This window comes from Pseudophryne corroboree, chromosome 7 (assembly GCF_028390025.1).
Source record: "Pseudophryne corroboree isolate aPseCor3 chromosome 7, aPseCor3.hap2, whole genome shotgun sequence".
Taxonomy (NCBI): domain Eukaryota; kingdom Metazoa; phylum Chordata; class Amphibia; order Anura; family Myobatrachidae; genus Pseudophryne; species Pseudophryne corroboree.
In genome coordinates this window covers 95,231,705-95,257,272 of record NC_086450.1, presented here as the reverse complement: position 1 = coordinate 95,257,272, position 25,568 = coordinate 95,231,705, and the positions used below count along the sequence as shown (strand labels likewise).

The 25,568-nt window shown below is 44.4% G+C and overlaps 1 protein-coding gene across 5 annotated transcripts in view; it reads right to left on the bottom strand.

Annotated features, from left to right (window-relative positions):
- Positions 1-25,568, bottom strand: part of LOC134944673 (dynein axonemal heavy chain 11-like) — a 697,358-nt gene that overhangs the window by 190,511 nt on the left and 481,279 nt on the right. For all 5 annotated transcript variants that reach the window (XM_063933444.1, XM_063933440.1, XM_063933442.1 and 2 more), the window contains 4 exons: positions 24,731-24,865; positions 6,989-7,162; positions 435-670; positions 99-221 (listed from right to left, as the gene is read on the bottom strand). In XM_063933444.1, the coding sequence (XP_063789514.1) occupies positions 99-221; positions 435-670; positions 6,989-7,162; positions 24,731-24,865 (668 nt within the window). The remainder of the gene's footprint in view (positions 1-98; positions 222-434; positions 671-6,988; positions 7,163-24,730; positions 24,866-25,568) is intronic.

Sequence of the window (25,568 nt, the reverse complement as noted above, 5' to 3'; positions counted from 1 at the left end):
TGATACAGGAAGATTGTGGGCCTTCATGTATCCAAATCTTTGTACATTCCATTTGATAAGGTTGTATTCAGCCTCTTAAACACAGATATAATATCTACCTTCCTCTTTTAAGCGTATGCCTTCCAAGCAAGGGATCAAGAACAGGGTCAATAGATTCTTCTAAATTTTCTATTAGAACTGGATCTCCAGCAACAACGGCGTGCTCTATGACATCTACGTACCTGAATAACAAATGAAACAAACTTATTGTAATACAATCATTATTGCAATAAGATTAGATTGTTAAGAATCTTACAGTACCAATAACAATAACATAATAATGATTAGTGCTACACTGAACGTAGCCTTGAAAACACAGTGTCGTCGTTTTCTGATTCTGTATAAAGCGGAATTCCACAACTTATTATTATTCATTATACCGAACGATTCCTTACCCCTTCTGACCCAAGTGAATAACTTTTAATCTGGATCCATATCTACTTTTAATCCATTTGATTCCTTGAAGTTGGGGGTCAATCATGAGAGGCCATCGTTCGCAGTTTGATAGTATGGTGCCATTTTCAATAGACATTCTATCACTGGGTAATCCCTCGTTATTCCATTTTGCAATAGTTGCATCATCGGTCAGCATACATATAGGATCAAGCCCTTCTGTCATTGGAATAGGAAACTAAACAGACAAGTAAGCAATAATTAGTCAGTAACGCTCATTTACAACCCATAAAAGCACAGCCAAACAATTTGTTTCTATGTGCACAAGTTCTCCTACATTTCTATCTAGGGCATTTCAAGGTGCTCTCTGGTGCCTTAGAAACAACCCTGTAAACTTTAAAGCCAATCTGCTTAAAGATTTGTGGTTTGGCATATGCAAAATGCAGATGGTGAAGTCCGTGGTGTGGTCAGAATGTGGGACAGGGACAGTCGAAGACTCAGGTGTTCCATTGCATCTCAGGCTGTTTAGACTCTTTATTGTGTTTGCCCTGACTCATTCACTGACTTCATTGGTACTCATGTCTTAGACTTTGCTCATTATTGTTTTGAGGATTGGACTGAATGACTGATTAATTACTGGTGGGATTATAAGGCTATCAGTGACATATATACCTTGCCTAGGCATTTGTGCCCTGTTATCTGAAATGTGGCTTTTTATTTACACTGCTCCTTTTGACTACTTTTGCCTGTTGTGCACCTCGACCTCTGTCTGTTGTCGACTTTTCCTGTCTAGTCATTTCTACCAGTTACTGGCCGTTCTTGTATGTACCACCCATCTTGACCTCAGATTGTGACCTCACTATTCTGCTATCAACCTGTCTTGATGTAGGACTGTTCCTTGACATTTTGTATGCCTGTTGTTATTACATATAATATACTGTACACCGTTTTTCACCATTGTTAACTGCTCAGGGCATTTACTCTTCTATATATCTTTGGGGGTGATTCAGACCTGATCTCACACAGGCTATTTTTTGCACTGCAGTGATCAGGTAGTCGCCGCCTACAGAGGAGGGGGTAATCGCTGTGCAAAGATACGAACGCTTGTGTAGAGACCTGTGCTACAAATATATACCTGGCGCAGTCATTAATCCAAGTAAGAGCAGCTGTTCTCGAAGATTTGATCCCAAATACCTCAAAGAGCAAAAACTATACAAAAGTAATTAGACAGCGCTTTTTACCTTGATCTCAATTTTATCCAATGAACATTAAAACATATAAACATACACTCCAATATTGATACCGGCCAGTATCCCATATATTAGTTACATAAAACATTACAATCAAATGTTAAGATATAACTGTCACAATTGAGCCCTTTTTTCAAATATTTGCAGCCAGGTTACCACATAACTAAATCACATTTATTCCTGCATCTCTGAAAAAGTTGTGATAATCAATAACAGTCCCAATTAAAACTTTCCCACAAAGGGTATTTTGTCTTGGGTTAATCAAGTGAGTTAATTCAGCATGCAGCTTATTCCAAACAATAAGCAAAAAGCAATTTGTATTCACTTATTTTGCAAACTTGCAAAGCAGCATGGATGAGTCCAATAAGCACTCCAGAAAGGCACCTTTCATTAAGCAAATATATGCAGAAGCCCTTTATATTCACTTTGCCATCAACAGCACTATAGTTGCCTAATCTCCTCCACTCTCTTGGTGTTTTTCTTGACTCACCCCTTCCAATTACTCCCCACTTTCAAGCTTGTTTCCACCTTTGATATATTGCTAAAATGTGTTTTTTTCTTATACAAGATGCAACCAAAACTTGCAACTATAATCTGTTACCATGGCTACTGCAACCTCCTCCTACTCCTATATGTTCACCTTGCTATAAATTTCATTAAGAGACAGATGTTTATACAACTCAATCTGCTCTTCCCACATAGCTCCCCAATACTTCAATTCAGCGCTGATTAGGGTTCTCCCCAAACCGGGACGGGACTCACTGTTGCCTTCCTCCTATAGACCCATAGCGTTGCTTAACGTAGATTACAAAATCTTTACGAAACTTTTGTCGGAGAGAATGAAAAAATTACTCCCGGGTCTGATTCATGAAGACCAAACTGGCTATGGAGAAGGCACTCGGTGACCAACATCAAAAAGATTCTAACGGTTATGCAGGCCTTGGAGTCGTGTCGGACAGGTGGTCCTGCTTTCCTGTTGTCTTTAGATGCTGAGAAAGCCTTTGATCTGGTTACGTGGGACCACCTGTTCGAGACTCTCCGGAAATTTGGCTTTCCCTCACAGTTTATTTCCACGATACAGGCGTTATACCATAACCCCCTCACCCAAATCTTCACCAATAAATTCCTTTCGACCCCATTCCCTACTCAGAGAGGCACCCGACAGGGATGCCCACTCTCCCCTCTCTTGTTCGCGGTGGCCCTGGAACCTCTGGCTGTGGCTCTCCGACGACTTCCGACCTTCACGGGCATTGCTGTAGGTGGTATACAGCCTAAATTAAGCTTATTCGCAGATGACATGCTTTTGTTTGTGAGCAACCCACTGACTTCTAATCCGGCCATTTTTGACACCATAGCTAAATTTGGTTCATTTGCTGGGTATCGAGTGAATGCCACTAAATCAGATCTTCTCCCTATTGGACCCCAACTAGCTCCCACCGTCCTCTCGGGCCTTGTACCCCAACTTAAACTTAACACAAACACGCTAAAATATCTGGGAATACATATTCCATCGCAGACTTCTCAAGTTAACTTAGCTAATTACACTCCAATCCTTAAGAAACTAAAACTCCAGTTGGACAACTGGATGGATCTACCGCTTTCCATGCTTGGTAGGACTGTAGTCATAAAATCAGTGTCTTTCCCCAAACTGGCATACCTGCTTCAGATGCTTCCTGTAGTGATAACCAGGACTGACGCTTTATCTTGCTCTAGAATGTTCTCCAAATTTATATGGAAAAATGGAAAACCTCGAATGCCCAAGGCCCGCACATATCTTAGTAAACAGAAGGGGGGATTGAGTGTCCCAAATGTTCAATTATTCGCTAGGACGCCCTTATTCCGATACACCTCGGATTGGCTCTTGAACCAAGACTCTTACACTAACCCTTCCCTGGAAGAGGCGCTTTTCTATCCATACTCTCCGGCTACTCTCTTGCACATGCCTTTGAGAGATATCCCTAGGGATATCAGAACCAACATCTTATTTAACAACACCTACAACGCCTGGGTGGCGATCCATAAAAACTTTCATAGTAATCCCTATTTTACTATATTTCTATCTGGGGTAACCCTGGTTTCCAACCATCGTTGCACAAAAAAACGTTCTATACATGGAAACTGCAGGGAATTAATGCTATTGAGGACGTTTTCGACCCAGGTGGCCAACTACTTTCTTTCTCCCAATTACATGATAAATACTCCTTACCGCAGAAACAGTTTTTCATGTATCTTCAGCTTAGACACTACATCAATGCACTGGATGATCCCATGGGTTCGTCTTCTTTATCTAAAGTTTTGCATACTGTTTTAAAATTTTGCCGTACCCGCTCGTTTAGAATTAAACTCCTGTATACTAAACTGATAGATGCTAACATCCCTTCTTGGGACTCACTTTCTTCAGCCTGGAGGAAAGAGATCTCGAACCTCCCTGACATCTCAGATATCTTAACCAACACGAAACATGCTCTCCAACATTTGAAACCAGCCAAGTTACAGAAAATACATATTAGAACCATTAACAGAATGTATGTGTTCCCCTCACAGAAGAGACACTTTAACACCTCTGAATTGGGTTTGTGTGTTAAATGTTCTATATTGAATGCCACCCTCACCCATAACTTCTGGGCCTGTTGCAAAGTTAAACAATTTTGGCATAAACTTCATAATTATATTAATAAGATGTTTAATATGACACTACCATTAACTATTAGACCAATGTTATTCGCAGATTTCTCAGAATGGGTGGAGGCTCTGGATATAGGTTCCCTGATTCCAGCACTCACTGTCATGGTGACCATAGCAAAACAAATTATTCTATCTCACTGGATATATCCAACAGCCCCAACGATACAGGAGTGGGAAAATGCTCTGATTGAGGTCATTTATCATGAACGCCGCATGGCAACTTTGAATACAATTAATGGGGTTACTCTTTTTTATAAGAAATGGGGTACATCCCTACTCAATATGTCCCAGTTCACGCGGGAACGCATGCAGGAGGTGTTTGACCCGGTATCAGGTCGGAGGCGGTCCCCTCTCCGTCCCTCATAGATATTGTTAATTAAGGGATAACTATTGTTTAAGTGTGTCGTTTATCCACGTGGTGTTTCTACCAATGACAAAGTAGAATATTTGAACTCTATTACACGGTATCAATCAGGCTACTTCTCTGAGTAACTGTTCTTGCTGGGACACTGGTGGCAGCTGCTCAATTAAATGGGTTATTGGTGTCCCAAACTTAACACTGCTGGCCACTGTAATGTTTCTCCAAGCCACAATGAAAGACTAATTGAGGTGGACTCTGTTGGACCCCTGCTGGACTTAGACCCGTATCACGAACTGGCTGCAGCATTCTTCTGCCTGGAATTTGATTTCGAACAAAGAGGAGCCGCTGACCGGTGCCTGCAAACGGCACGTAGAGGTGGATACTCGTGGAGCATCGCGACTGAGCAGGTTAAATCACAGCGGGCGCCATTGCAGGTGCCGTTTTCCCCGCAGCCACAAGCCACTGCGGTGGTCGTCGGGATGCATTTGTGCTGATACCACTTGCTCACATCTCACGTAAAGATTCCGGTTACAAAAAGCTCCTATCCATTCCATTGTTATATGTTGGATCTTCACATCATAAAGATCTTTGATATAAAGTGACTATCCATTGGGAACAATTAACATATGGGTCTTACCAGCAGCCACACTTGATTCAAAACGTTTTTTGACCTCATTAAGCCATATAGCTATAGAGCTTGTTTTTTTACACGTCTGTGCACAGAGCATGCTTAAGTCCACCTCCATGTATTAGAAAGTATACACATTTGTTATTATTTTTTTAATGTTTTAAGACCGGTCTTGTTTTATTATATGATAATTTATATAATAGTAAATATATTTTGAATTTATCAGGAGTTTGTTATTCTTGTCAGCCATATCTTGTAATTATATAACTATAGCGCAAGAGTTTTTTCAAATTGGAGTTTTGTGGTTAATTGCACTTGGGTGGTCCAGTGTAATTTATTTGACCTGTTAACCCCAGGTCATTAACTTTTTGCAGCTGAGTTTTACTATATTCAAAATGTTTTTTAACAGAGAATACTATTAGCGCCCGATATAAAGAGGTTTTAATTGAGGGTGGAACCTTGCAAAAAAAAGAAACAATGTAAGGACTTCAGTTTGATAAAATTACCTTTAGGGTCTATGTAATTTCACTTGCCAAGGTAAAACAGTTTTGCATTCTTCAAGCGAGCACTGAATTTCACAGGCACAGTCTTCTGTTATGCCTAGCGGTTGCATGTGGCAGGGGCGGACAAAGGGGACATCAGTACTGGGCCCCGAGATTCCAAGGGGCCCCAGACCCTCAGGAATCTTGGGAGTTCAGTGTCCCCCCACCTTTGTTGCGCTGTGGTAATCAGAGAGGGAGCCTGTCCACCAGTAGACTCCAAAATAAAGTTTGTTTTTGTCTAATGCAGGAGCGTGACGTCATGATGCCATGACGCTGAATAATGGATGAGCTGAGTCTCCTGGGAAGACAGAGCAGGAATGTATACTACAGGAGGTAAATGTTGGCTGGGTAGACATGGGCTGAGGAAGCCTGAGAGACACAAGGGGAAGGACGGGAGACACAAGGGGAAGACTAGGAGACAAAGGGAAAGGCTGAGAGGCACAAATGGAAGGCTAAGATGCACAAGGGGAAGTCTGAAAGGCACATGGGGAAGTCTGAGAGACATGTGGAGAGGAAAAGAGGCACAAGGGGAAACCTAAGAGGCACAAGGGGAAGGCTTAGAGACCAGGGGGATTGGGAGACTGAGAGACACTGGGAGATGGGGAGGCTTAGAGACACTGGGGAATGAGAAGGCTGAGAGACACACTCTGAGAGGCACAATGAAGATGGGTGGATGACTAAAGATGGAGAGACATGGAGGATGAGACTGGTGACATGGTAGGTGCTGGGTAGACACAGACGAGGATGAGGCTGGAGCAATACAGATGATTAGTGAGGCCGGAGAGAGATGGGAGGATGGTGAGCCAATGGCCGACCAGCCTATACCTACTTGGTAGGGATAGTGGGCCACAAAAATATGAGTGTACCAAGTCCCAAGATTTCTGTTGGCGGGTCTGAGTGGTTGTCAAAGTTATTATAATACCATAGCACACTTGGCCACTCAATAAAAGTGTTTCCACCACTTGATTTATTTAGCAGTGAACGATTGGCTTTACAATATTCTTAATAGCTACTGTAGGTTAGTATCTTCACAGATACACATATTCTTCAGTGCATTAACAATTTTATTTTTCCTTATAACAAGCCTTACCTTCTGTGTTCTTAAGTATGGCATCCACAATTGTTCTACAAGTTCATGTCGATACTTTTTGGAGAATGAGCCAGCATAGGAGATAAATGAAGCTGTGAGCAGGACATCTCCACAAAGGGTTTGCTCTTGTTTACGGTACAATGCTACAGACTGAGCCCATCGGACATTCTCTGACTGCGATGTAAATAAAGAAAAAGATTTTAATTGTTCATGATATAACAACATCCCTGACAAAATTCCGTAAGTCAGTGTATTTACAGTGAAACGGGGACATTGCAGCATCATTGCCTCAATCTGCGGGAGCCTTGAGTTCAGATCTATCTGCAGTATGTTTGTGAGTTTCCTCTGGGATTTTTGCCCCACAGCCCAATGACATACTGTACTACTAGGTTTATAGGCTTCTGACTCAACTGCCACCATCATACAATATAGAATTAGGAATTAACATTGTAAATTCAGCTGGCTCAAGAATAAAGTTTTCAGCCAGTCCATAAAAACCATTTACCTTTGGTGCTAATTATAGTTAAACTGATTAAAAAAAATATATCCTGCCCACTACTAACATTTTTCTTGGTGTCTCACAAGTTTAAATCCTAGGAAAAGACCATTTTAAGTGACAAATACATGGGTATACTTTGATACAGCCAAAATTACTGATATTGTGTTCCAGATTTAGGGGGGAATCAACTGCCCGTGGTAATTTACAGCGGACTACTTGATCCTCTGGGGACTATCCAATTAGCCCCGAAGGTAGCCCAACGCCAGCACCCGCTGAGGTCCCCAAAAAAATCCCTGACAAGGGCCCTGTTTTCGCAATTGTGGCCGTGAAAACACATCAGGTGTACATTTTTTAAATAATTTTTTTACACCACAATAACAATTTACAATAACAATAACAATTTACAATAACAATTGTTGTTTTCAGTGCACAATACAGTAAATTAGTTATGATTCACGCACAAAGTCATCTGAGTAAGATGCAACTCTGCAATCAGAAAATCTGCCGATGAGGCCTAATATCTGAAAATATAGTTTTGACAACACTGAGCCTCACAAGCCCGGCTATGACTAATGAAAAGGTGGTCACAGCGACATAGGGGGTCATTCAGACCTGATTGCACGCTAGTTTTTTTTTTTCTGCGCTGCGTTCAGGTCAGAACTGCACATGCATGTGCACCGCAATGTGCAGGCGCGTCATACGGGTGAAAAGCGGATCGTTGCTGAGTGATGGATTTAACGAAGAATCCATTCGCACAGCCGATTGCAAGGAGATTGATAGGAAGAGGGCGTTTGTGGGTGTCAACTGACCATTTTCTGGGAGTGTCTGGAAAAACGCAGGTGTGTCCAAGCGTTTGCAGGGCGGGTGTCTGACGTCAATTCCGGGCAAGAACAGGCTGAGGTGATCGCAGCGGCTGAGTAAGTTCTGAGCTACTCAGAAACTGCACAAAACTTTTTTGTACCGCTCGGCTGCACATGCGTTCGCACACTTGCAAAGCAAACATACTTTCCCCTAAAGGCGGCGATTATCTGTTTGCAGCGCTGCAAAAAATAGCTAGCGAGCGATCAACTCAGAATGACCCCCACAGGCTTCTGCCGAGAGTGATGTATGCTAGGCCAGTGTACTATTCTAAAAAGCTCCCCTCTCCCAGGGTTAACCACCCTTCTTAGCACAGGACTCATCACCATTTTGGGTGCAGTCCACAGTGGCCTTGGATATGACAATGCTCAGATAGCCGGAGACTCCCATAGGCAGTGAACCATTGCAGCTTGCTGCCCACAGAACAATCAATGTTCCAAACAACCTTCTGGAGCAAAAGTGGGATTTCTTTGCCAGTTCCATAGATGCAGATATATTGAGTCTTGTAGCAGACTGGCTACAATGGAGGCCACAAATAAAAATAGAACATTTCATATTATCATAATATTGTATGATAACTCCCTGAGGGAGTTGTGATAAACCATCAGCAAATTACTCTAATTCCAATATTCTGGCCACTATAAATTATACTGCAAATTCTTATTGTACTTTATGTAGCATCAAGACACTACAGGGCCAAAATTAGTCAGTAGGCATGTATGAAAGCACCATATTATGGGCCTAATTCAGACTTGATCGCTGTGCTGCAAATCTGCAGAGGGCTGCAATCAGATAGTCGCTGCTCAGGGAGAGTGAAAACTGGCCCCGTGCAAGTGTGCGGGTGCATGTGTACGCCGTGCGAAAATTCCGCCAAACAGCGGACAGCTGCATATCCGTTCGCAACTTACTCACCATCAAATGATTTTCCAGTCTGTGCGTAGTCCAAGACCTACTCCTACAGTGCGATACAAACAGGCTGTTCGGGGCCGGAGCTGACATCACACACCCTCCCTGAAAATGCTTGGGAACGCCCATAAATGTCCTCTTCCTGTCAATCACTTTGCAAACGCCTTGTGATCAAAATTTTCGCACCATCCTATCGCTGTTTGGGGACACGCCTGCGCATTGCGGTGCATATCCATGCGCAGTCACTCGATAATCGCCCACTGTGCGAATTCGCACAACAGCGATTAGGTCTGTATCGGGCCTTATATACTGTATAAGGTGTAACACTGTAGGGGTGCAAGGTGCCTTTTCCTGGGGAATATGGCAGCACGCAGCAGCTGAGGGACAACACAAGTCCAGTTTCTGGTACAACTGACCCCGGCCAGTTTTATTGAAACAGAAAATAAAACAAACCCCAAAATAAAAATACCTTGCCTGTCCGGCACTAACTAAACATAAGATGTTCCTAACTGTCACTAAACAAAACACAGAGTTCTTCAGTACATACTGTATAGCTTACTTGCATCAGAAAGCGTGTCTCTCACACACAGATCCTGCAGCCTTCCCAGGCAGTCTGCCCATACTAATCAGGTTAGAAGCACTATATCACTCTTACACAGCTGAAACCCTGATTAGCCCTCTGTGAGGCCAAAGACCCGAACTGGGCCCAATGTCTAGAACTCGCCTTATCTCTCTCTCAGAGCCTTTACCCAGCTTTTACAGCAAACTGAAAAGGTTCAGACAAAACAAAAAGCATTTTTCCTAGAAGTTAACATTTTCTAAAACATGTAAGACAAGAACCTGGGACAAATATACCTGCCCTCAAACACTATCCCAGTGTTCTTGTCACATATCCCCCTCCCCTGTTTCGACCTAGGGGCCGGAACACTTGTAGCCCCCAAACAGAAGATGCGAGACAATGCATCTGCGTTGGCCAATTGTGTTCCCGGTCTATGTTCGACAGTAAACTTAAAGTCCTGCAACGCTAGAAACCATCTAGTTACACGAGCATTCTTGCCTCTATTTACATACATCCATTTTAAAGGGGCATGGTCTGTCACTAGTCTGAATTGTCTACCCAAGAGGTAATATCTCAAGGTATCTAGTGCCCACTTAATGGCCAAAGCCTCCTTTTCCACAATGGCATACCTTTTTTCATGCTCATTGAGTTTCCTACTCAAATAAATGATAGGGTGTTCGTCCCCATCTCTGGTTTGGGACAGCACAGCACCTATCCCTACCTCTGAGGCATCTGTCTGTACCACAAATTCTTTTGAAAAATCTGGTGTTATCAACACCGGTTGTGAACACAAAGCCACTTTTAACGCTTGGAACGCCTTTTCTGCATCAGGGTTCCATTTCACCACATTTGACTGCTTCCCTTTGGTAAGGTCTGACAACGGCACCGCTGTGGTCGCAAAATTAGGAATAAACCGTCTATAGTACCCAGTAATTCCCAAAAAAGCCCTTACCTGTTTTTTATTCACTGGACGAGGCCAGTTTTGAATAGCATCAACTTTATTCAATTGGGGCCTAATCAGACCTCTGCCTATGGTGAAGCCCAAGTATTTGACCTCCTCCATTGCGAGGCAGCACTTCTTTGGGTTAGCAGTTAACCCTGCCTCTCTGATTGAGTCCAGTACTGCTTGTACTTTAACCAAATGTGACCCCCAGTCTGTACTGTGAATTACCACATCATCCAAATAGGCAGCTGCATATTTTCTATGGGGCCTCAAAATTTTATCCATCGCCCGTTGAAAGGTTGCTGGAGCCCCATGCAACCCAAAGGGTAACATCTTATACTGGTACAGCCCCTCCGGAACCGAAAAGGCTGTTTTTTCTTTGGCGCTATCAGATAAAGGTATTTGCCAGTAACCTTTGGTCAGGTCCAATGTGGTGAGAAACCTGGCTGTTCCCAGCCTTTCTACAAGCTCATCCACACGGGGCATGGGGTATGCGTCAAACTTGGACACCTCATTTAACTTACGAAAGTCATTACAGAAGCGTATGCTACCGTCGGGCTTCGGGATGAGCACTATGGGACTGGACCACTCACTGTTAGACTCCTCTATGACTCCAAGTTCTAACATGGTTTTAACTTCCTTAGAAATAGCTTCTCGCTGAGCTTCAGGAATCCTATATGGCTTTAAATGAACCCTGACCCCTGGTTCTGTGACAATGTCATGTTTTATTATGGTCGTTCGGCCAGGCAGCTCTGAAAATACCTCCCTATTTTGGATGAGAAATTCTTTAACCTGATTGTTCTGATCAGCTGATAATGTCTCTGACACCTTCACTGCGGGAAGCAACCGGGGTGAAGACACCGAAGGGCAAGGCTCCGCTGACAGAGACAACCTATCTTTCCAGGGTTTGATTAAGTTAACATGGTAGATCTGTTCGGGTTTTCTCTTTCCCGGCTGGTATACTTTGTAATTAACCTCATTCACTTTTTCCCTAATCTCAAATGGACCCTGCCATTTAGCTAGGAATTTGCTTTCCACAGTGGGTACCAAAACAAGAACTCTATCTCCAGGAGCAAATTCCCGTATCTTGGCACTCCGGTTATAGACCCTCTGTTGAGCACTTTGGGCCTGTTCCATGTGCTCTCTGACAACAGGTACCACGGCTGCAATCCTATCCTGCATTTGTGTTACATGCTCAATAACGCTTCTATAAGGAGTGGGCTGTCCTTCCCACGTCTCTTTGGCAACATCCAACAGCCCTCTGGGGTGTCTACCATACAACAAATCAAATGGAGAAAACCCCGTAGAGGACTGAGGAACTTCTCTGATGGCCATTAACAAGTAGGGCAACAAACAATCCCAGTTTTTCCCATCTCTCTCAACAACCTTTTTTAACATACTTTTTAATGTTTTATTAAACCTTTCCACCAACCCGTCAGTTTGGGGATGGTAGATGGACGTCCTGAGGTAAGTGACCTTAAATAACTTGCACAATTCTTTCATGATCCTTGACATAAATGGAGTACCTTGGTCAGTCAAAATTTCTTTTGGTATTCCCACTCTACTAAATACCTGCACCAGCTCCCTAGCTATCGCCTTGGTTGTGATAGTGCGTAAAGGGACAGCCTCAGGATATCGAGTGGCATAGTCCATAATTACCAGGATATACTGATGGCCCCGAGCAGACTTTAACAAGGGCCCCACGAGATCCATGGCTATTCTGTCAAACGGGACCTCTATAATAGGCATGGGAACTAGTGGGCTCCTGAAATGGGGTCTAGGGGCATGATACTGGCATTCAGGACAGGAAGAACAATATTCAGACACTTCTTTATAAACCCCTGGCCAAAAGAACCTTTGTAAAACTCTTTCAGTGGTTTTTTCTGCCCCTAAATGTCCTGCGGTAACGTGACTATGAGCTAAATCTAGTACCGTTCTCCGATAAGGCTGGGGAACTACCAGCTGTTCCACCACATCCTCACCCCTTTTGACAATGTGGTACAAGAGCTCATTACAGATGGCCATGTGGGGATACGTAACCCTGTCACCTGGTACCACAGGTTCCCCATTAACAATCTTAACATTCTCTCTAGCCTTTATTAAGGTAGGATCCTTTAACTGTTCAGACGCAAACAGATCCTTCTTTACCTCCAGGTCAGGCACGCTTTCAGTTCTAACTACTATGTCTCTGTTCCCGGCAAGAGGGTCCTCACTGGACTCCCCATCTGTCACTTCCCCAGCCAAACTAGCAAAAGGCAAAGGGCCAGAAAGTTCCGAAGACCCACGTACATCCAAAAAATCACCGGTATTATCAACTGGCTTTTTACTTCTCACATCTGTTGATAACCGTGATTCCCACAGTTTCCAAAAATGAGGAAAATCCCTCCCTATTATGGCCTCATGCACCAGGGTAGGGACCAGTCCCACTTTAACCATTGCTGACCCACAACAAGTTTCTATATTCACCTCAGCAGTGGCATAATATTGGGTATCCCCATGTATGCAAGTTACCCCAATAGGTATTTGCTGGACCTTCAAGGGGTTCACTAACCCAGCTTTCACGAGGGTAACTAAACTTCCTGAATCTAGCAAGGCCTCTACCCGGTTACCTTCTAAGAACACATCACACATTTGTTTTTCCAGCTCAGGTGAAGGTACCACAGTACAGGCTAACCTAGCAAAGAAAGACATTCTGCGACATTCAAAGGCAGCATCACATTGCATGGGTTCTTGCGTGACTGGGCAATTGGCAATAACATGACCTGGCATACCACACCTAAAACATTTAACCACACGATTATCAACCCATTTGGGCAGCATAGACCGTTCTAGCCCCATTGGCCTGTTTCCAGGGCCAGTGTTTACAGTCTCTCCAGCCTTGCGTTCTCTTAACCGCCCAGCAACGTTTTCCCACGGAACAGTCTTACCAGTCTTTACTGAAGGGCGCTGTCGAGGATCTATGGGTTGCTGGGTGGTCATCAGTAGTTCCTCTGCTGCCAAATACCTCTCTACCATGTCCACTAATTGGTCAGCAGTACCCGGGTTTCCATGGCTCACCCACTTGCGCAGGACCATGGGCAAAGATCTCAAGTAGCGGTCCATGACGACTCTTTCCACCATCTGGGGACCAGTTAATGTCTCTGGCTGCAGCCATTTTTTTGTTAGCTGAATAAGGTCGTGCATCTGGGAGCGCGGAGGCTTCTCCATGGCGTACAGCCAACGGTGCACCCGTTGCGCTCGTACTGACAGCGTGACTCCCAGGCGGGTCAGGATCTCAGTCTTTAGTTTATCATAGTCCCGAGCCTCAGCAGGGCTTAAATCAAAGTAAGCTTTTTGGGGCTCACCTGACAGGAAAGGTGCCAGCAGACTGGCCCACTGTGCTTTCGGCCAGTTCTCACGCTCGGCAGTCCTTTCAAACGTGGTCAGATAGGCCTCCACATCATCAGCCTCTGTCATTTTCTGCAGGAAGTGACTGGCTCGTATAGAACTAGGGCTGGTTGGAGCACTGACGGCCACATCTCCAACCCGAGCTGCAAGTCTCTGCACCACTTCTGCTAAGGCCTCTCTATCCTGACGCTGTAGTCTCCAATTTTCCTCCATTGCCACCTGCTGCTGTCGGTTGGCCTCCTGCTGAGCCGCTGTAGCTTGCAGCAAGGCTTTAAGCAGATCCTCCATGTCAACAGATTTTTCAGGCGGCTTTGCAGCTGCTTTCACCCAGGACATATATCAAACCCTCAGGGGTGAGTCTCAGTAACTTCACACTGGGCTGTATCTGCATAAACCACCGTTTTCTGCAGGCCTCACAAAGCTGCTGCTTTCACTTATGCGCAGAACGGCCTGCTCGCATTCTCCACCAAGTTGTAACACTGTAGGGGTGCAAGGTGCCTTTTCCTGGGGAATATGGCAGCACGCAGCAGCTGAGGGACAACACAAGTCCAGTTTCTGGTACAACTGACCCCGGCCAGTTTTATTGAAACAGAAAATAAAACAAACCCCAAAATAAAAATACCTTGCCTGTCCGGCACTAACTAAACATAAGATGTTCCTAACTGTCACTAAACAAAACACAGAGTTCTTCAGTACATACTGTATAGCTTACTTGCATCAGAAAGCGTGTCTCTCACACACAGATCCTGCAGCCTTCCCAGGCAGTCTGCCCATACTAATCAGGTTAGAAGCACTATATCACTCTTACACAGCTGAAACCCTGATTAGCCCTCTGTGAGGCCAAAGACCCGAACTGGGCCCAATGTCTAGAACTCGCCTTATCTCTCTCTCAGAGCCTTTACCCAGCTTTTACAGCAAACTGAAAAGGTTCAGACAAAACAAAAAGCATTTTTCCTAGAAGTTAACATTTTCTAAAACATGTAAGACAAGAACCTGGGACAAATATACCTGCCCTCAAACACTATCCCAGTGTTCTTGTCACAAAGGTAATTGTATAATTACAAGTTAAGACTGTGTCACAACATTTTCTAATCAATGTGCTGGATTTATATTGAAAAGATACAAATAAAAACGTGAATATTAACATTAAATTAAGGAAACCTTGAAGCTGTTACATAGAATGCTACGAGAGTAATTCCTAATGCCATTTTCATCTGTACAGGAATAGAACCAATATTAGCTGCTTGGCTGTTGCCATTATATGTTGTCTGTTATTTTTTGTAAGGAGAGAGAACATATAGCACATCATTTTAGCATAACGAGGGAGCAATGAGCCAACAAATAACTAGTAGAATGTAACAGTGCTTCCTACCTGACACATCTATTATCAGGTTACTATGATCTATGGCCTGACAGTGATCACCTAGAAGGAACAGATTTGCCTTTGGAGGATGAAGTGTGACCTAGAGGTAACAACACATTTTGTACAGTATTCAAGTGTCGTACAGAGGTTTTAGAGTCGCTGACAATCAGTTTTTCATAGACAATAGAATCCTCATAGCAAAATCCTATTTTAAAATGGATTTTTATCAGTATAGAGACTGTGGAAGATACAAAATTAACTAGAAAAAACAGGATTTTAACATCTACCGGTAAATCCTTTTCTCCTAGTCCGTAGAGGATGCTGGGGTCCATTTCATGACCATGGGGTTTAGACGGTTCCGCGGTAGCCATGGCCACTTTAAGACTTTTCATTGGGTGTGAACTAGCTCCTCCCTCTATGCCCCTCCCCCAGAGTTATAGGAACTGTGCCCAGGGAGACGGACATTTCGAGGAAAGGATTTACATTTATACTAATGGTGAGATTCATACCAGCTCACACCTTAACCATGCCGCACAACATGGCATTCAACTTAACACACGCCAACAGGCATGAACCATTTACAGCAACATGCTGAAAACAAACGTAACTTGTGTAACTAACTGAACAAAACTGCAGGTAAAGTACACACTGGGTCGGGCGCCCATCATCCTCTACAGACTAGGAGAAAAGGATTTACCGGTAGGTATTAAAATCCTGTTTTCTCATACGTTCTAGAGGATGCTGGGGTCCATTTCATGACCATGGAGTTTATACCAAAGCTTCAGAACGGGCGGGAGAGTGCGGATGACCCTGCAGCACCGATTGACCAAACTTGAGGTCCTCATCGGCCAAAGTGTCAAATTTATCAAATTTAGCAAGTGTTTGACCCTGACCAAGTAGCTGCTCGGCAAAGTTGCAATGCCGAGACCCCCCGGGCAGCCGCCCAGGACGATCCCACCTTCCTAGTAGAATGGGCCTTCACCGACGTAGGTAATGGCAATCCAGCCGTAGAAAGAGCGTGCTGAATCGTACCTCTGATCCAGCGCGCAATAGTCTGCTTAGAAGCAGGACACCCAATCTTGCTGGGAGCATACAGGACAAACAGAGCCTCTGTTTTCCGTAACCAAGCTGTTCTTGCGACATAAATCTTCGAAGCTCTAACCACATCTAGAGACTGTGACTCAGTGAAAGTGTCAGTAGCTACTGGCACCACAATAGGTTGGTTTATGTGGAAGGACGAAACCACCTTTGGAAGAAATTGTTGACGAGTTCTTAACTCTGCCCTATCTTCATGGAAGATCAGGTAAGGGCTCTTGTGAGACAAGGCCCCCAACTCAGACACCCGCCTTGCGGATGCCAAGGCCAAAAGCATCACCACTTTCCAAGTGAGAAAACTTCAATTCTATCTCCTGCAGAGGTTCAACCAATTTGATTGAAGGATCTGCAACACCACATTAAGGTCCCATGGTGCCACTGGAGGCACAAATGGAGGCTGGATGTGCAGAACCCCTTTCACAAACGTCTGAACTTCTGGAAAGGAGGCCAATTGTTTTTGAAAGAAAACTGATAAGGCCGAAATCTGGACCTTGATTGACCCCAATCTAAGGCCGCATCCACACCAGCCTGCAGAAAATGGAGAAAACGTCCCAACTCAAACTCTTCCGTAGGAGCCTTCTTGGATTTACACCAAGACACATATTTTCTCCAAATACGGTGGTGATGTTTAGACGTTACTCCTTTCCTGGCCTGAATAAAAATGGGGATGACTTCCTTGGGAATACCCTTTCGGGCTAGGATCCGGTGCTCAACAGCAATGCCGTCAAACGTAGCCGCGGTAAGTCCTGATACACACACGGCCCCTGCTGTAGCAGGTCCTCTCGAGGAGGAAGAGGCCGAGGATCTTCTATGAGCAACTCCTGAAGATCTGGATACCAAGCCCTCCTTGGCCAGTCTGGGGCAATGAAGATTGCTCGAACTCTTGTTCTTCTTATTATTTTGAGAACTTTTGGAATCAGTGGAAGTGGAGGGAAAACATATATTCCGACCGAAACACCCACTGGGTCACCATTGCTTCCACTGCTATTGCTTGAGGGTCTCTCGACCTGGAACAATATCTCTGAAGCTTCTTGTTTAATCGAGATGCCATCATGTCTACTTGAGGAACTCTCCAAAGACTTGTCACATCTGCAAAGACTTCTTGGTGGAGGCCCCACTCTCCTGTATGGAGATCGTGTCTGCTGAGGAAGCCTGCTTCCCAGTTGTTCACTCCCGGAATGAAAATTGCTGACAGAGCTCTTACATGTCTTTCTGCCCAGAGGAGAATCCTTGTCACCTCTGCCATTGCCGCTCTGCTTTTCGTTCCGCCTTGCCTGTTTATGTACGCGACTGCTGTTACATTGTCCGACTGGATCTGCACGGGATGATCTTGAAGAAGATGTACCGCTTGTAGAAGGCCGTTGTAAATGGCTCTCAATTCCAGAACGTTTATGTGAAGGCAGGCTTCCTGACTTGACCATTTTCCTTGGAAGCTTTCCCCCTGTGTGACAGCTCCCCAGCCTCGGAGACTTGCATCCGTGGTTATTAGGACCCAGTCGTGAATCCCAAACCTGCGTCCCTCTAGTAGGTGAGAACTGTGTAGCCACCACAGGAGTGAAATCCTGGCTTTGGGGGACAGGATTATTCCTGTGCATGTGTAGGTGGGATCCAGACCACTTGTCCAACGGGTCTCACTGGAATACTCTGGCATGAAATCGTCCAAACTGTATGGCCTCGTAGGCCGCTACCATTTTCCCCAACAACCGAATACATTGATGGATCGACACGCTTGTTGGTTTCAATATTTGTTTGACCATTTTCTGGATTTCCAGAGCCTTTTCCACTGGAAGAAATACTCTCTGTACTTCTGTGTCCAGAATCATCCCTAAAAAGGACAATCTTGTCGTCGGTTCCAACTGCGACTTTGGAAAATTCATGATCCAACCATGTTGTTGGCGTATTGACAGGGAGAGTGCGATGTTCTGCACCAACTGTTCCCTGGATCTCGCTTTTATCAGGAGATCGTCCAGATAAGGATTACATTGACTCCTTTTTGACGAAGGAGGACCATCATCTCCTCCATCACCTTGGTGAATACCCTCGGTGCCGTGGAGAGTCCGAACGGTAACATCTGGAACTGGTAACGGCAATCCTGTACTGCGAATCTCAGATAAGCTTGGTGAGGAGGATAAATGGGAACATGCAAGTAAGCATCCTTTATGTCTACTGACACCATGAAGTCCCCCCCCCCCTCCAGACTGGAAATCACTACCCTCAGGGATTCCATCTTGAACTTGAACCTTTTCAGGTAGAGATTCAGATTTTTCAGGTTTAAAATCGGTCTGACCGTGCTGTCTGGCTTCAGAACTACGATGAGGCTTGAATAAAAACCTTCTCCTTGCTGTGACAAGGGTACCAGGACAATGACCTGATCCTGACATAATTTTTGAATTGCCGTTGTTACTGCCTCTCTTTCTGGAAGAGAAGCTGGCAAGGTCGATTTGAAAAATCGGCAAGGGGGGATGTCTTGAAACTCTAGTTTGTACCCATGGGACACTATTTGTAAGACCCATGGGTCCAAGCCAGATTGAATCCAGATTTGACTGAAAAGTTTCAGACGTGCTCCCACCCGAGCGGACTCCCGCAAGGGAGCCGTAGCGTCAGGCTGCAGATTTGACAGAAGCAGGGGTGGACTTCTGCTCCTGCGATCCGGGAGACGCTGCGGATTTCTTTCCTTTCCCCATTCCCCTACCTGCAAAAAAGGGGGAACCTTTGGCCTTTTTGTATTTGTTGGCCGAAAGGACTGCATGTGGGAGTAATGTGTCTTTTTCGCCGGTGTAGGAGCATAAGGCAAGAATGTTGACTTACCTGCGGTAGCCACCGAGACTAACGCATCCAGCCCATCACCTTTATACGGGAGAGCCTCCATATTTCTTTTGGAATCTGCATTAGCATTCCATTGGCGAATCCACAACGCCGTCCAAACCGATACTGCCATGGTAGCGGTTCTTGATCCCAAGAGACCAATATATTTCATGGTTTCTAGTACGTACGCAGCAGCATCTTTGATATGACCTAACGTTAGGAGTATCCCGTCTCCATCTATTGTGTCAATGTCTAATGACACGTTTTCTGACCACTTCTCAATAGCACTACTCACCCATGCACAGACAATGTTAGGCCTGAGTAGTGTCCCATTGGCCACATCAATAGATCACCTCACTCACTTGCGCCTGTCGGTTTCTTAAGTGAAGCCATTCCAGGCGCAGGGAGAAACACCTTTTCTCTTTAATGACAGGGCCCTGTCTAAAATGCGGGGTGACTCCCACCTTTTGGAAAAAGGTAAGCTGCCTGAATTCCTTTTGGGAATCTGAAATTTCTTTTCAGGTTAAATCAGACTCCCTCCAAGAGCCTGTTCCTGAGGTGGAAGGAAAATTACATTACTTCTTTACTAAAGTAAACCCTCTCCTTGTGGTAAAAGAGGGGCTTCATAACTTCTAACACCACCTTTATACCTAAAACATGTTTTGAATGCTTTTTTGCTAATTTAGGACCTATTTCCCTGGAATAACTAGTGTCGACACAGGAAACAGAGTCTGTGTCGGTATCAGTTCGTACTACTTGCAAATTTGTATGTGACCCAGAGGGGTCCCTGTGGATTAAAGGCAGAACTATTAAAAATCACATCTTCAACAGATTATATTCAGTTTTCAGTATGAGATTCCGTAGTGATTCACACTATCATGTAACCTTTCACCCAGTCAGGCTCTTGGTGTCATATTACACCTCTGTGTCTCTAACATGTCTTCCACAGAGGAAGAGATTCCCTGCCACAGACCCGTGCTCAACCACACCACAGACACTCCAGGACTTATAGGGGACAGACCCACAGTAAAATCTGTCAGAGGGACACAGATAGGATTTGCCAGTTCACAACCCAGCGCCAGTAACACAATGTCTGTGAACACAAAATGCCCACTGACCTGCAGCGCTTTTATAATGCTAATCACACAATTATATAGCACCAAATTCACTGTGCCTCCCCCTGTTTTGCACCCTGATACTTGTTCAGTAGTGAAGGAGGACCAGCGTTGTCTCTGCAGCCTGAGGAGAGAGAGAAAATGGCGCTGAGCAGTGTGCTGGCTGACTGAGGAGGAAGCTCCACTCTTCAATGGTGTGTTTCTCCTCAGCTTTTATGAGGAAATTTTTTATACTGGCGGGGGTAGGACTGTGCCTCAGCAACTTTTGCCTCTTATTTATGCCAGTTTCAATAGGTTTCATGCTGCCCAGGGTGCCCCCGCGCTCTGCACCCTGCAGTGCCTGTGTATGTGTGGGCAACATGGCGTGCTGCGCTCCCACTAGCCGCGCGGTACCTTTAGCTATCACGTTGATTGAAGATCCTTTCTTCTAACACTCACCTGTCTTCTGACTTCTGGCTCTGCAAGGGGGGTGACGGCGTGCTGTGGGAGTGAGCACATAGCCACAGCTAGCATTCAGTACCCTTTAGGAGCTAATGTTGTCCTGTCAGCCAGAAGCAGAGCCATGAAACTTTTCAGGAAGTTGGTTCCTACTTCTGCCCCCTAAGTCCCACGAAGCAGGGAGACTGTTGCCAGCAGTTCTCCCTGAAATAAAAAACCTAACATAAGTCTTTTCAGAAAAACTCAGTAGAGCTCCTCTGGAGTGCATCCAGTCCGCCTGGGCACATTTCTAAAACTGAGGTCTGGAGGAGGGGCATAGAGGGAGGAGCCAGTTCACACCCTTGAAAAGTCTTAAAGTGTCCATGGCTCCTGCTGAACCGTCTATACCCCATGGTCATGAAATGGACCCCAGCATCCTCTAGGACGTATGAGAAATATAGAAGTGCAATGCATATGTATGTGGTGCATATATGGCTGTTATATGCATACAGGGGTGGACTGGAACCCAGGTCAGATTGGCAATAGACAGTCTCACCCTCAGCATGTGACAGCCTTCCCCTCTCCCCTCCGTCAGTTTGGAAAACCTCCCTGTCCCTCCACTCAGTGTGACAGCCTACCCCTCCATCCCCTCTGTGTGACAGCCACCCCATTCCACCCGTCAGTGAGCGACAGCGTCCCCTCTCTTCTCTCAGTGTGTGACAGCCTACATCTCCCTCCCTTCTGTGTGTGACAGAATACCCCTCCCTCCCTCTGTGTGTCAGCCTACCCCTCCCACCCCTTTGTGTGACAGCTTCCCCTCTCTCTCAGTGTGTAACAGCCTATCCCTCCTTTCTGTGTGTGACAGCCTACCCCTCCCTCCCTTCTGTGTGTGACAGCCTACCCCTCCCTCCCTGTGTGTGACAGGCTACACCTCCATCCCTCCGCTCTGTGTGACAGCTTCCTCTCTTTCAGCCTACCTCTCCATAGCACAGTCGATGCATTGCAGCCTCTGCCTGTGTTAAATACACACTATTATACATACAGTACATCACTTACAATATAGCGCTCTCTTTTTAATATTTAAATCCTCCACTTATGTCACCCTCTCTCTGCATAGCACAGACTCCACTATCTCAGCAGTGCAAAGATTGCTTCATCATTGTACATGTGCAGAAAGCAAGTAATGTGGACAGATATGCCTGATTCTTTCAGCATACAGCCCAGGAGCCAGGAACGAAGAAGGTGAGTATATGATCTTAGTATAATGTGAATGGTTCTGGTGTGTCAGGGGTGGGCTATTAATTTAATGTTAATTTACTTGTGGTGGACATGCAATACATGGTGGCATGATTATGGTGATGAAGGATATTTATTTAATAGTTGGGTTGTAGGACTATTCGTTTACTTATGGGGTTCTTTGGAGGCTATTAACAGAAAGTGGAGTTGAGCTGGGAAGAAGAATGACTGCTTATTAATTGTGATTGCTACTGATTTAATGTTGGGGCTATTTGGGGAAATAGCCCTCTCTACTGAATGTGAATTCTATTAACAGAATTGCAAGGATAGTTGAGGCATAGTTAAATGTTATTGATTTTTGGGGGACTGATTGGGAAGGGGGTCTATATTTGAAATATGGGTGTAATTGATTTCCAAACAGAGCAAATCATTACGGGATTGGTCAAGCAGTGATTAAGTGTAAAGTACCAGCAGCAGTCAAGCCTGAGATTGTCATCAGAGTGCCCTCCACTGATGGCTGTCATCGATAGAAAATAATGGTGGAACCATTGATAGCATGAAATTATGCAATGGTGTACCAAGACTATGCAATGATGTGCCACTGATGATTCACTGGCGGTTCTGCAGTGCAGGGCTACTGGTAGACAGTCTAGCAGCTTTGCACTGCAGTCATCATCGATGGTTGATGGCCATTCCTAGTAAAAGCTGCAACACCACATAGGAGAAAACATCGAGGTCTGTCCCAATTCTGGCAGGACAGTCCTGATTTTAGACACCTTTGATTTTACAGGGATAGGGGTCGAAAAAACGTAACTTTCCGCCTGTTTGTAGGTCGAATTCACATTCACCCTATTCAAAGCCCGTTCCGCTTTTTCGACTTGTCGAAAAATCCGCCCGGGCGAAAACCACGTGGATCGGCAAATTCGCCACAGATTCACATGTTTTGTTGAATTTGCTGGCGTTTTTGACAGGTTTTTGGTCCGGTTTTTTGTCAATGCCGGTTTAACAAAAAAAAAAAAGGCATGGCGAAAACGGAGCAAAAACCTGTTGAAAACACCCACTCTTGCATACCCAACGGTCGAATTAGTGCCAGTTTTCAGACTGTCGGAAAACTCAGCACTAATTGAATATCCCCCATAGTCGGAATGTACAGCTAGGGAATATACCAGTGCCATGTTAATACCATAGTAACAGAAAGTAAATGTAAGGCAATATTTCAGTAACTGTGTATTACTCACAGCATCCACCAACAGTGCACTTTATTCCTAGTAAGAAATCAGGCCCATAGAAGAGCTTTCCTATAGCAATTGTGCCAATATAACAGAAAAGGCATAGTATTGAAAGCAATCTGATGACTGACAAATCACAGGACTAAACGGCAAAGCTCGGCTGCACACAAGTGTTCCTGTGTATGTCTCTGGAGTGCGAGGAGAAGCTAGCTATTAAAACTGGCAGAAACCAGTAAGGAAATCACAACTGCATCATACATTCAGCTGCCACCTGCTAAAATGTTTCTGCAGTGACATCATCAGCAGTACCCGCAGATTTATAAAGCTGGCACGCTGGCACTTGCTTCTGAGTCATTTTTATTTTTTCTGATCTTTGCTTACAGTTAATATTTTAAAACAAGACCAGAAAACTGTGCATCTTATGACCCAATATAGTAGGGAACAAGAATGTGTTCTAGTTTCTCTCCAGCAACGTAAAAGAACCTACACCTGTGAATATCAGCCTTGCAGTGTTGCTAATACTTGACAATAACTCTGCTACGGATTGTCTTTAACCAAACCCAAGGCCATAAATAAATCTCAGATAAATCTTATGGCACGGCGTTTATCTACCTTTGCCTTCCCATTTATTTGGCTATGCAATTGAAATTCAATCACATCCCGTTACAAAGGAATAACACGTTGAACGGCAGTCAAGCATAGAGGAAAATTCGCCAAATTAATCTTTAAATGGACATTGCTAGAATCTGAGTGATTTAGTGACTAGATTAGAATTGATGATGGAAACTGAATGAGACTGGCTGATCATCCCTTTTCGCAGCTACAAAGCACATACTTTCCCCCAGGAGCCATAGAATTAACCAGAACCGGTTACATAAATTTGTATTTATTTAACTCACCTGTTGCAAGAGCAGTTGACAACGCATTTCACAGAGACGTGTTTGGAGGGTAACTGACACATAAAGGGTTAAGTAACTGGCCCAGAGACAATATATTCACGGACAAACTAGCCCTTAAAAGCATCATTAACATTGTTTTATTGTTATTAGCACTCCATGCATTTTAATTAATCACATTTATGGTGGATACATAATACTTAATATTCCAAAATGTATCGCTCTTGATTTAAGTTCCTCTACAAAGAAGTGCTGGAAATGTACAAAGGTCATAAATGCATTTCTCCCATGAAAATAAATGCATGATAATGATATAATTCCTTTCAGCTCATCAGTTTCCCAGCTAAGTGCCTCTAGTATTGCCAGATCAGTAGTGTATAACAAAGAAGTACTTTCTGTAGGTTGCTTCATTAGCCTGCCCTGTAGGACCTCACCTCCAGACCTTTCACTAATCTGTTGGCCAGCTGAATAGTCTTGTTAGTTCTGTTCACTTCCTCTTGACAGCGGATTTTCTCCATGGTAGCTCGTTGGAATGACGCTGTTAACGCAGCCAGGTTGGTGTCTAATTCCTTTAAATGATAAAGAAGCAGTAATTTCTGATTTCAGAAAGTTTATAGACAAAAGAACTGAAAACAGTTTGCAATGTTGAATGCTAGCACAATCTAACATAAAATCTATACAAATCCGCCTAAATCAAGAAACAACAATTATACTAGATAAACAGCATTGTTTTACAGACTTGTCCTCAAAGCCAGCTGACAGACCTGGTTTTAAGGAGAGCCATGTACGAGCACGGGTGACTTAATTAGCACCTAAAACATTTCTATTTAACCATGTGTACACATTATATACAGTATATTTATTATATACTATGTAGACAAAAGTGATTGAACACCCCCGCACAAGCGAAATAGTGTGCTCCTGCAGCATTGCACACGAGTTCCAAATGGCCTGTAATCTGCCGATTTCAACAAGAACACCTTATAAGGAGGCCCATGCACTTGGATATTTTGGGCGAGCAACTGTTCTTTATCAGGATGACAATGCCACTTCTCAAGTTTCTAGCGGACGCTGGACTGGTATACTCAGAATTAGGTAACCCGGATGGACTGGTCAGCTCAGAGTCCAGATCTTAACCCCACTGTGAACCTCTGGAACGAATTGGTGCAAAGTGTGCATTCTAGGCCAACCTTCTTCAGTGTTGCAGTTGGCCACTGTACTTAATGTGGAATGGTAAAACATACCGCCTGCTGTTGTCCAGGAACTTGTGGC